This window comes from Sinocyclocheilus anshuiensis, unplaced genomic scaffold (assembly GCF_001515605.1).
Source record: "Sinocyclocheilus anshuiensis isolate Anshui unplaced genomic scaffold, SAMN03320099.WGS_v1.1 scaffold1561, whole genome shotgun sequence".
Classification (NCBI taxonomy): Eukaryota; Metazoa; Chordata; class Actinopteri; order Cypriniformes; family Cyprinidae; genus Sinocyclocheilus; species Sinocyclocheilus anshuiensis.
In genome coordinates this window covers 492,436-503,209 of record NW_015536630.1, presented here as the reverse complement: position 1 = coordinate 503,209, position 10,774 = coordinate 492,436, and the positions used below count along the sequence as shown (strand labels likewise).

General features: G+C 36.3%; 1 protein-coding gene across 1 annotated transcript in view; it reads right to left on the bottom strand.

The window, feature by feature from the left end:
• LOC107653634 (SAM and SH3 domain-containing protein 1-like) overlaps window positions 1–10,774 on the bottom strand; it is a 103,853-nt gene that overhangs the window by 14,266 nt on the left and 78,813 nt on the right. Inside the window, exons 3-9 of the mRNA XM_016440408.1 lie at window positions 5,399–5,527; window positions 4,790–4,837; window positions 4,601–4,650; window positions 2,922–2,959; window positions 2,244–2,330; window positions 2,047–2,159; window positions 1,264–1,365 (exon numbers count right to left, since the gene is read on the bottom strand). Of these exons, the coding sequence (XP_016295894.1) occupies window positions 1,264–1,365; window positions 2,047–2,159; window positions 2,244–2,330; window positions 2,922–2,959; window positions 4,601–4,650; window positions 4,790–4,837; window positions 5,399–5,527 (567 nt within the window). The remainder of the gene's footprint in view (window positions 1–1,263; window positions 1,366–2,046; window positions 2,160–2,243; window positions 2,331–2,921; window positions 2,960–4,600; window positions 4,651–4,789; window positions 4,838–5,398; window positions 5,528–10,774) is intronic.

Genomic DNA, 10,774 nt, shown 5'->3' with positions numbered 1-10,774 from the left:
ATACCCACACTTGCGGTCTTTGCACTTGACCACTTGACTACTTCTATGACGTATTTCCTGTATTTGTTCCAAGTGTTCAAGTGAGCATGAAAACCACAAGTGTGTGTAGAACTTTTCATTACCTGATGGGACACGGTTATAGTGTTGTAAAAATGCAAGTGTTTACAGAATTTTATTTTTATTTTCAATACTTTGCATTTTAAAATCAACTTCTAAATGTCTGTTCAGTAGTCCCTGTAACAGATGACACAATTTAATTTTGTGGTGCTTCTAATTAAGTGATAAAAAGCAGTTGCAAATGTTGTATGTTTTTATACAGTCTATGGTCTGGTCCAGCGTTTATCGGGTTGTGCGTCAGTAATAATGGTCCGTGGGGAAACACTGTGTTCCGTGTGTAGTTACAGTAAATGGACTAAACGAAGCGATGCAAATAATTTACCTCAAATATTTTTTGTATTCGAGTTACTCGAGGTATTCGAGGAATCATTTCAGCCCTAAGAGGAACATTATAATATATTTCACAAAATACACATACAGACTAGATTTATTAATAACATGGCATTCTGGTTTCCACACATGCTCTAGAGAAACTGAATCCATTTCATCTCGCTCTTTCAATGTGCATCTATGGGATTTTTTCATTAAATGCTGTAAAATGAAACATTTATTAAACGCTGCAGGACGATGCAGATGCTGAACTTCAATAGAGTCTCAGAGGTCTGTTCATTTCACTAACCTTAAAAGCAATCATAATACTGATGCTTGTCTTTGCAAACACAACCACTAAAGTGCAAAAGCCCAAAATCATTTTTTTTTTAGCATGCAACAAATGTATAAACAGTGGCTCTGTCCAGTGGAATTGGTGGAATGGATCCTGCATCCGAGTGCCTTAATCACACAATCCCTGCACAAAAGAGCTGTGGGCCACTGAAGAGAGCGCAGCCCTACATTCAACCGGCCAAAAATGCACAATGGGGCGTTACAGCATTAAGGGGATGAATGGGCCCCCGCCTGGAGGCCCAGAGGGGCCGTGGATCACATCTAGGACATGACGGGGGGGATGGAGAGACGACAAATCCCACGGGTAGCGGTGAAAACCCTGCTGGGAGTGTCTGTAGACAGAAGATCCGCCAATAAACAAGTTCATCACAACAAACACGGCCAATGGATATTCAGGTCTTCCACTTCCACTTGGCTTTGAGGGACCTGGATTTTTGCGAGAAGTTGTCATTAGCAAACACAGAAAGTGACTGGGAAACTTACGTTACAGTAGGAGGATTCGGTCATGGAGGGACTGGGTGTGTCGGTCCAGTCGGTCGTGTCCGCGCTGTTGGACTGCTTGTTCTGTGTTTCATACTCCTTCAGCTGAGGGACCGAAAAAACATGTTAGCCAATGTCCCATCCTCAGTGGTGGACAGTAACAAAGTTACTAGTTACAGTAACAAACCAGAGCTGTTTAAGCCCTTTGAAATACTTAAATGTGAATTATAATTATAATTAACGTACATGCATCTTCCCCACCTCTGTAGCAGATATAAAACTAGTATGTTGGCACGGTGTTCTATTAAAATGTGCATTATGCCCCATGTGTCAGTACATTGTATTTTTATACTATTTGTCACCACATATTTAAATAATTTCTTAATTTTTAAAATAATATATGGTATATATTTTCACTTTTTTTTCCACACCTGAATTATCAGCACTTTAACTTGATATTTTAGTATATTGAAGTTTTGGTAATAAAACAAAGTTTGCTTATATGCAAATCAATACATATTAAAAGCCTGCGCTAATATTAGCGCTGACTAATGACTAGTCTGACTGGTGCTGACTAAAATAAATAAAAGTTTAATGATCATTACTTTTTACTTTTAATAATCAAGAATGTTTCTACTTTTATTCAAGTACTTATTTTGGAGTAATATTTTATTAGGGTATCTCTACTTTTACTCAACTACTTGATTTGTGGACTCGGTCCTCCACTGCCCATCTCGGAAATGCATCACGTTAGGGAAGTAAAATAGGTTGTGAACTCTTTCATACCCGAGCCAGAGCCTCCTCCACCGTGATCATCTTCTCCTTCACCATCATCATCAGCTGGATGCGTTCTTCATCACTCATCGTGATCTCACTGGCCACGAAGCCCAGATCCTCTCCTGTGAACCAGAGGTCAAAGGTCATGTGTATTATTTAAAGCAGTATTTTATAAATGGAATTGAGATTAGAAGTGGGTGAGGAACCTTTCGGTGTCGCTCGAACGCTCCCTTTCTGTGCCTTGCGGAAGTTTTGCCAGAACGATTTGTTTTTCTTTCTGTCCCATTTTCCTGCTGTTAGAAACAGTTTTAAACTCAATGAATGTTTGAAGAAGTATTTCCAGAGATATTTAGGATATGAGCCAAAAAAATATTTTTTTTTAATCACAGGAATAAATTACATTTGAAGATATATTCAAATAGAAAACAGTTACTTGAAACTGTAATAATATTTCACAATTTTACAGATTTTACTGTATTTTTGACCATATAATTCAGTCTTTCGACCTCAAACTTTTGTAAAGTAATGTAATTAAAAACAAATATTTTTCAAATAGCTACTAAAGGAAAAACAGCGTTAAAAGTGTTTAAATCATCATGAAGCTGAGATGTGGAAAACTGAAGTCATAAATGAGTAGGTGTTGACCAACGAATCACCACGAATTCATAAGATTTTCTAAATAATTTTGTAGGCTATCTACAGAAGAACACTGTTTATCCACTAAAATATTACAAAAATGTTAATTAGAAAATTGTACATTCACTCTTGACTTTTCCAGGCCTTGAAATCACAATTTTTAAATTCCCTTATACTCCCACTGACTGTGTGAACCCTGATTTTACTCATTTTTATACAATCAATCAATCAAACAATACAGTACTAACCAGATCCATCTTCAGAGCTGGACTTGTTCATTGACTGCCTGCAAGAAAAAAGAAAAACACAAATGCAAATTCCATCAAAACATGATCACACTGTGTCTCATCTCACTTGCTCTCCCACATTATTCTCTTCATTTTCAGCACCTATCCATTGATTTCTAGTAATGTGTCTGTGTCCTAACTGCGGGGCAGTGGATTAGACTCAGCTGTCTGTCAGAGACCCATGCTGCTGTCGGCCGCCACACCACACCTCACCTCACTGCAACAATGGAGGCTTTTTCACGCACCGGAGGGGTTTTAGAGCGACAGAGCGCTCACATGGCCAGTGAATTCCTCTCCCTGTCTCTTTATTTGTCTTTCTCTCAGCTGACACGTGCTGCTGATGTTAGCATGTACCTGAGCTCTCAGAAGCAATGCAAACGTTTAGCCTTGTGAGGGCAGATATATGAGAAACTGCAATCAAATGCATCTTAACCCTGCATGTTCAATACAACAATTATCAGTAATGATATTATAAATAAACATCAATATTAAAAATGATCCTTTTACCAAGTAACATTGTTTGTTGGTATGTGTATATACTACTTTTCAAAAGTTTGGGATCAACAAGATTTGATAATGTTTTTGTTCTTTTGCTCAACAAGGCTGCATTTATTTGATCAAAAATACAGTAAAATGAGTAATATTGTGACAAATTATTACAATTTAAAATAACTGTTTTCTATTTGAATATATTTTAAAATGTAATTTCTTTCCTGTGATGCAAAGTTGAATTTTTAGGATCATTACTCCAGTCTTCAGTGTCACATGATCCTTCAGAAATCATTCTAATATGCTGATTTGCTGTTCAAAAAAAAAAGAATATTATTATCAATGTTGACAGTTGTGCTGCTTCATATTTTTGTGGAAACCATGATATATATTTTTTCTTGGTTTTTAATTAAGTTCAAAAGAACAGCATTTATTTGAAATAGAAATCCTTTGTGACATTATAAATGTCTTTACTGTCACTTTTGATCAATCTATTGCATCCATGCTGAATAAAAGTTTTAATTTCTTTAAAAATAAATACTGATCCCAAACTTTTGAGCAGTAGTGTATATAGTGTATATGTTCTTTTACTCTAATTACTATGAATTATATTTTAAGCTATTTTTTGAATATTTAAAAAAAAAAAAAAGCAGTAAACCTTGAGAGGCATTACAGTAATAATTGTAATTGTATGTGGTCTTTTGTCGCTTTATTGTTTTATTTCACAATAGCTTTGACCGTGGCTCATCCACAAGAATCTGTTTTATATTGTTTTGTTTCACGAATCAGTTGAAATTGGGAATAATGAAACTAAATTGACTCATGCATTACGTGTATTAACATGCTGATGGTGGCGATTCAGATTATATCTCATCCGGTGCACAGTGGAAGGAAGGAAAAAGAGAAATGAAGAATAAAGAGGTCAACAGGAAATGCATGCATCCTCTCCAATGTCCCGCTGTGTCAAAGGCCTGCTGTGTCTCATTTAAGTACGTCTAGGAACTCTAAACATCCCATTTCTGGTTATCAGATCAGCTCTAATGGAATCTTAAACATTGGTGACTAGAAAGTCCCTTAATCGTGTTCTTGGAACAAGAGCAGTTTGCAAAGACTGGATGAGAAATACTAAAAATGCAACAACACACACACACCTTCTCTCCACCTCAGGTGTGGACACGGCGCTAGACAGACCCAGTGACTCCTGGGAGGAAAAATAAAGACATTTTAGACTCTTAACAAATATAGACAACAAGTAAAGATGACACTATTGGTGTCTTTCCCATAAAAGCACAACTTCCTGGACGGGTCATTCCCTCCGCTGACCGTGATTCATTACCCACCTGGATTTCCAACCGCAGCTGAAGGGATGTTGTTGAATCAGCCTTTCCCTGAGAAACAAAGTCATACAGCAGATTAAACAAAACCCTCAATGACAAACTCTTTATTCCTTATTCTGTGATCTGTGAACTGTTATCTAGGCGAACCAAATGACACATCTAACCATCATTTTCATTGTGGAACTTCTTGCTCTTTTGAAATGTTAGGCTACTTGAAAAGTTAATGGTCAGTTTTTTTTTGGCAAAATTGTTAACACTTTTCAGCAATGATGCACTGAATACGTTAACAGTCACAGTAAATACATTTATAATGTCACAAAAAAATTATATTTAAACTAAAAGCTGTTCTTTTGAACTTTCTATTCATTAAAAAATCCAGAAAGAATATATTGCATATCATGGTTTCCACAATTTAAAAAAAAATCATAATTATATTTTACAATATTACTGTTTTTCTGTATTTTTGGTCAAATAAATGCAGATTTGTTGAGCAGACAAGACTTTCTAAAACATTAACCAACCGCAAACTTTTTAACAGTTGTGTAAGTGGACTTTATTGAAAAATAAACGTACAATATGCCTTAAATAGAGGCTCATGTGAGTTTTTTTTACCGTCTCTGCTTCTTGAGTGACTCTGCGTTTGCGTAACTCCTCCATTCTGTCACACACTTCGCTGTAAGACGTGCTGTAATACTCTGAATACTCTTGGGCCAGATCCTCGATGTTACCCAGAGAGCTATCCTACAACACACACAAACAATACAACCATTATCTGCAGTCTGAAAACAGCAGTGAGGAGAAAACTGCCTCTATAATCATCGCAAAACTGTGACGTATATCCAGTGCTCAGACCAAACAACACTCCAAAGAGAAGGTTTGGGCCTTTGAAAGCTGCTTCAGATAGACTCTAATCAACCTCCATGGATGTGGTTATGGTGTGTATCGGTGTACTGGCCTAAAATGTTCTGGTCAATGTTCCTGGTCAGGAGAAATCTGCTTTCCCTCAGCATGTCTTCCTGGTATTGTATGACACACAGAGACGTGACCTCTTTCGTTTACTCACTGGAGACCCAGAGGGCAAAGCATCATCTCAAGATCTGCAAGCTCATCTCCTAAAAAATTCCCTCAAATATTTTTAGCTCACTGAAGTTTTAGTCAACTATGTAACCCATATAAGCATGATGCACTATACATTTTGCTGGTGATGGGAAAGGTTTGGGATGCAGGGAATTCAGCAAAATGATAAGAACCTGCTTTAAAGCAGACAAATAAATATTGAGCATTTTCACTACATTAAATGATGGGACAACAATGTTAAATAATTTTAACATTATATGTACTTCTAGTACAAAATCCCTCAGTTGACCTCAGTTTGAAATGCTGGTAAAATGACCCATGGCACAGACAAATCACACTTGATATTTACGAGGCTGCTGGGTCTTATTTTTACATTATTCAAGTGAACTGTCATCAGATATCAAGTATCACATCCCCAGGCTTAAAATTAAATAACAATATCAAATGTGACATTAAACACAAAGTAAATCCATATGCTTTCCCTAAATATTATACAAAGAAAACAAAAATGCTTAAGATGTAGGATGCATGCTAAAGAGAACTTAAACAGATAAACACAACACAACACAACACAACACAACACAACACAACAGAAAAGAAAAGAAAAGAAAAGAAAAGAAAAGAAAAGAAAAGAAAAGAAAAGAAAAGAAAAGAAAATAAAATAAAATAAAATAAAATAAAATAAAACAAAACAAAACAAACCAAAACAAAACCCCTTTCTGGAAGACACTACAAAGAAAAATTCCCAAACTTACCAAGATATTCATGAGGTCTGCCCATACATGCGAAAAACTGTCTGGTGTGCTCAAGTCCCCACAAATTTCTTGATCAGTGTTTGTTTGACTATCCATAGTCAAAATTATAATCTACTGCTCCAAATATAAAACTGCGTTTTAAAGGCACATCCTCACAGACAGCGAGAAGGACAGCAAGAGCCAAATGTTGTTCATCCTGTCTTCAGATGAGAAAAACATAATGCACCACTCATGGGTAAAATATTAAAGAGAAAGTGCAGCAATCTGGAACGTCTTCTGGCTTTAACACTCCTGCTGTCCAACAATCACATGCCCAAATATAAATCACAGCCAACTGGAATCAAACAGCATGAGATCCAGCACTGATATATACAGAACCGCATTAAAAACAGAACAGCGCTGAGAAACGAGAACTACTTATTTGTGGAGTCCTTATAACTGGCTTTTAATACTGTCCTGTTTGAGTGCAGAAGCCCCTGAAGGATCCCGGGAGCGCACCTGCGTGTTGATGGCTGAGGTTCACAGACACTGAGCAGCTTATTGAGGGTGATTAATATTCACAGACTGAGCTGCGCTGTGCTGGAGGAAGTGACACTTCCAAAGACTGACTTGGCTCAGATTTACACACATCAATGAGCCTCAGAGACGGCCATTCAACAGCCAGACAGCCTCGGAAGACATCAACAAGGAGATTCATTATAAAAACAAACACAACAACCAAAATAAGATGAGCATGAGATGAGCTTTAACTGATAAATAGGTCTATATGTTATGCATATAGTCATTAATTAGCACCGCTTCCAGCATCAATATTATTATCATTCATACTTAAATGAATAATAAGTTACTTGACAAAAGGGTTACAGTTAGAGGTCGACCGATAGTGGATTTTGCCAATACCGATAGCTAGGCTGGACCACACTGGCCGATACCGATTAATTAACCGATTGTTTTAAAATTGATACTGAACAAAAACTAAAATAGTGCTTTATTAACAAAAATAGTACTGAACCATACTAGTAGTAGTAGTAGTAAAAAATAATAATAATAGTAATAATAATAGTAATAGTAAATGCTGAAATTAACACCCTCTAACAAGGAACAATACTTACACAGCTTTCATTATTCCTAATGCTACAAATGGACTCTTATTTTAAAGTGTTACCATTTCATTTCAACTGTCATGCTTAAAGATGCACATCTTTAAATATATACACAAAGGCTATAGCATTAAAATTATATACATATGGATATTGTATGTATACTCTCACACTTTAACTGCTTCTATTCTTGAACACTTGATGATTATCTAATCAAAATAAAAGCGCAGCGCTGAGTCTAGGAGAACTCACCGGTATCACACACACTCCGGACGTGTCGCGTTCAACTCGAGCAGCGGTCTAAAACAGTTTATTTAATCACCAAACGGACACAAGTTTACTTCAAGAATGAACAATTTGGCATGGATGAGTTTGAAGTTCGGTGTTTAAAAAACGGAGCAAACGGAAAGAGAAAGCGCGACCTATATTATAGCTCTATAAATGAAGCACACAGACTTTATTAGAGCCACAGAAAGACAAATGTTTTGCTGAAAATGCACAATACACAATTCATTATGTACATTAACAATGATTCGGGACTAATATAATGTAATTTAATGGAAAACTATGTGAATGGCGCTCTGTGGCGCGGCAGGATTTTCTGTCGGCTGCATTTAAATCCGTGTCTGAAGTTTCCCGCTCTGTTCAGCGTGCAGTATCACGTGTCTAAACAAATAGCACGTGCTGTCAGTGATTTCACTCTCGCTCTCGCACTGTGTAATGACAGCAGACCCTTCTCAGCCGCTCCAGCAATGGACGCAACCCGGAAAACTATCGGCATGGAATTTTGCCGATAACCGATAGTTCCAGCAATCAACTATCGGTGCCGATTAATCGGCAAAACCGATACATCGGTCGACCTCTAGTTACAGTATCTTTAATCATGCAGTTTGTTAAAAATATGTATGCAGTTACTACTCTATGTGAACAGACTTTTGATTTTCACTTGATTTTAACCACTTTACATGACTCAGAATACCCTAACAACCCCCTAGCAACCACAAAGCAATGCACTAACAAGAACTCTGGACACCTTAGAAGTAACCACACAGCAATGTGCTGAAAACCACTAAGATCACCTTAGCAACTGCTTAGAAAAGCCCTGGCAACCAAACACAACAACCTAGCAACAACAGCTGGCAAACAACACTTGCATATTATTATCATCAGTGATATACTATTATAATTTTTATTAATATTTTGATTTTTTTAAAATACTATTTCTGTTTTCAATTTAATTTTACCTAATTAGTAATTTTGGTTTTTTTTTATTAGGTATTTTTTATATGTCTATATATCTTTATTCATTTTTATTGCAGTTTTAGTTATTTTAGTACTTCAAGTTTAACTAAAAAGAACATTAGAAATGCTGCCTTGGCAACTAAAATACAATTTTTAATATTTTATTTTAGTTCATATTTTTTATTTAAGTATTGAAAATGGATCCTCTGCAGTGAATGGGTGCCATCAGAATGAGAGCCCAAACATCTGATAAAAACATCACAATAATCCACAAGTAATCCACAGCACTCCAGTCCATCAGTTAATGTCTTGAAGTAAAAAAACGGTTTGTTTGTAAGAAACAAAATCATCATTAAGGTGTTTTAACTTTAATTTTCAGCTTGTATGGTGCTTGATCTGTGTTAATGTTAACTGATGGACTGGAGTGGTGTGGATTACTTGTGGATTATTGTGATGTTTTTATCATCTGTTTGGACTCTCATTCTGACGGCACCCATTCACTCCAGAGGATCCTTTGGTGAGCAAGTAATAAAATGCTACATTTCAAATCTGTTCTGAAGAAGAAGAAAACAACTAATCTACATCTTGGATGGCCTGTGGGTGAGAACATTTTCAACAAATCATCATTTTTGGGTGAACTATTCCTTTAAACAATGTAAATTTCTGGTTGAAAGGAACATGTGCATTTACTGGATGTAAGACCTTGCAATACATAAACAACCCCCTCTAATAACATCAAGTGAACCTTGACGACACGCATATCTAGTGTGTTTAGAGCACTGTTCAGACGCTTTAAGACACTCATTCTGCTCAGTTAGTCGTATTGTGGTTTGTTTCTGTATTCTCACAGACACAATCTAAAAGTAGAGTAAACGCTGTGAAACTCTGACCTACTGTTTGTATTTCTTTTCCCACAGTCCTCCAGAAATTTATGAAAAAACATGGGAGATCTCTTTTCAAATAATCAAGCATGTCTTGGGTTAGAAAGCTAAACTGCAATTTGCCAAAAATGGCTCAAAATGCAGTGTCGTCTTCAAGAAAATGCTGTAATTTAATACTGAAAGAGGCAGAGAAGATCAGAGGCACAGAATAGATTCTTATACTCGTGAGACGCTTCCTTCATCCGGCTGAAAACATGCACATTCCTCCAGCGCGAGAGGCACAGGGGTCTCGTGGTCGTGCTCTCTGTGACTAGCTCGACTGTCCTCGAAGAGAGAACCATTCATTTATTAAGTGACATGCCCTCCAGTCAAAGCTGAGCGAAATCTGGCCACTTTTCATCAGTTAAGAAAGCCAGCGATGCTGAAGAGAAAAGCTCTGTGACGGGCCGATCTGAGCTGCCCAACACAGCCAGCCTGTGATAAACACTTTATTATGGTCCAATCACATGATCTGTCTGCTGTCTCCTATGTGCGGCCCTTTCATTGCATGCAAACAGCAATTTTCAAGCCATTAAAAAGAGTTATGAAGTATTCATGCATTGAAGCCACACATACTGTATGTGTGCAGGAATTGACCATAACCACATATGAATTATGCATGGAAATCAACTATAAACTATCAAAGAGAGAACTCTCACAAAGCTTATGAACATGTCCCGGTCACATTTCACCCAAAAAGAAAAACCTGAAAAAATGTAAATAAATAAATAATTAAATAAATAAATAAATGTTATAATTTAATTTATATTTATTTTACATAGATTATGTAATTTAATTATTCATTTATTTGTTATATTTAATTTTAATTATGTATATAAATAACTAAATATTATATATACATACAAATACATATATATATATATATATATATAT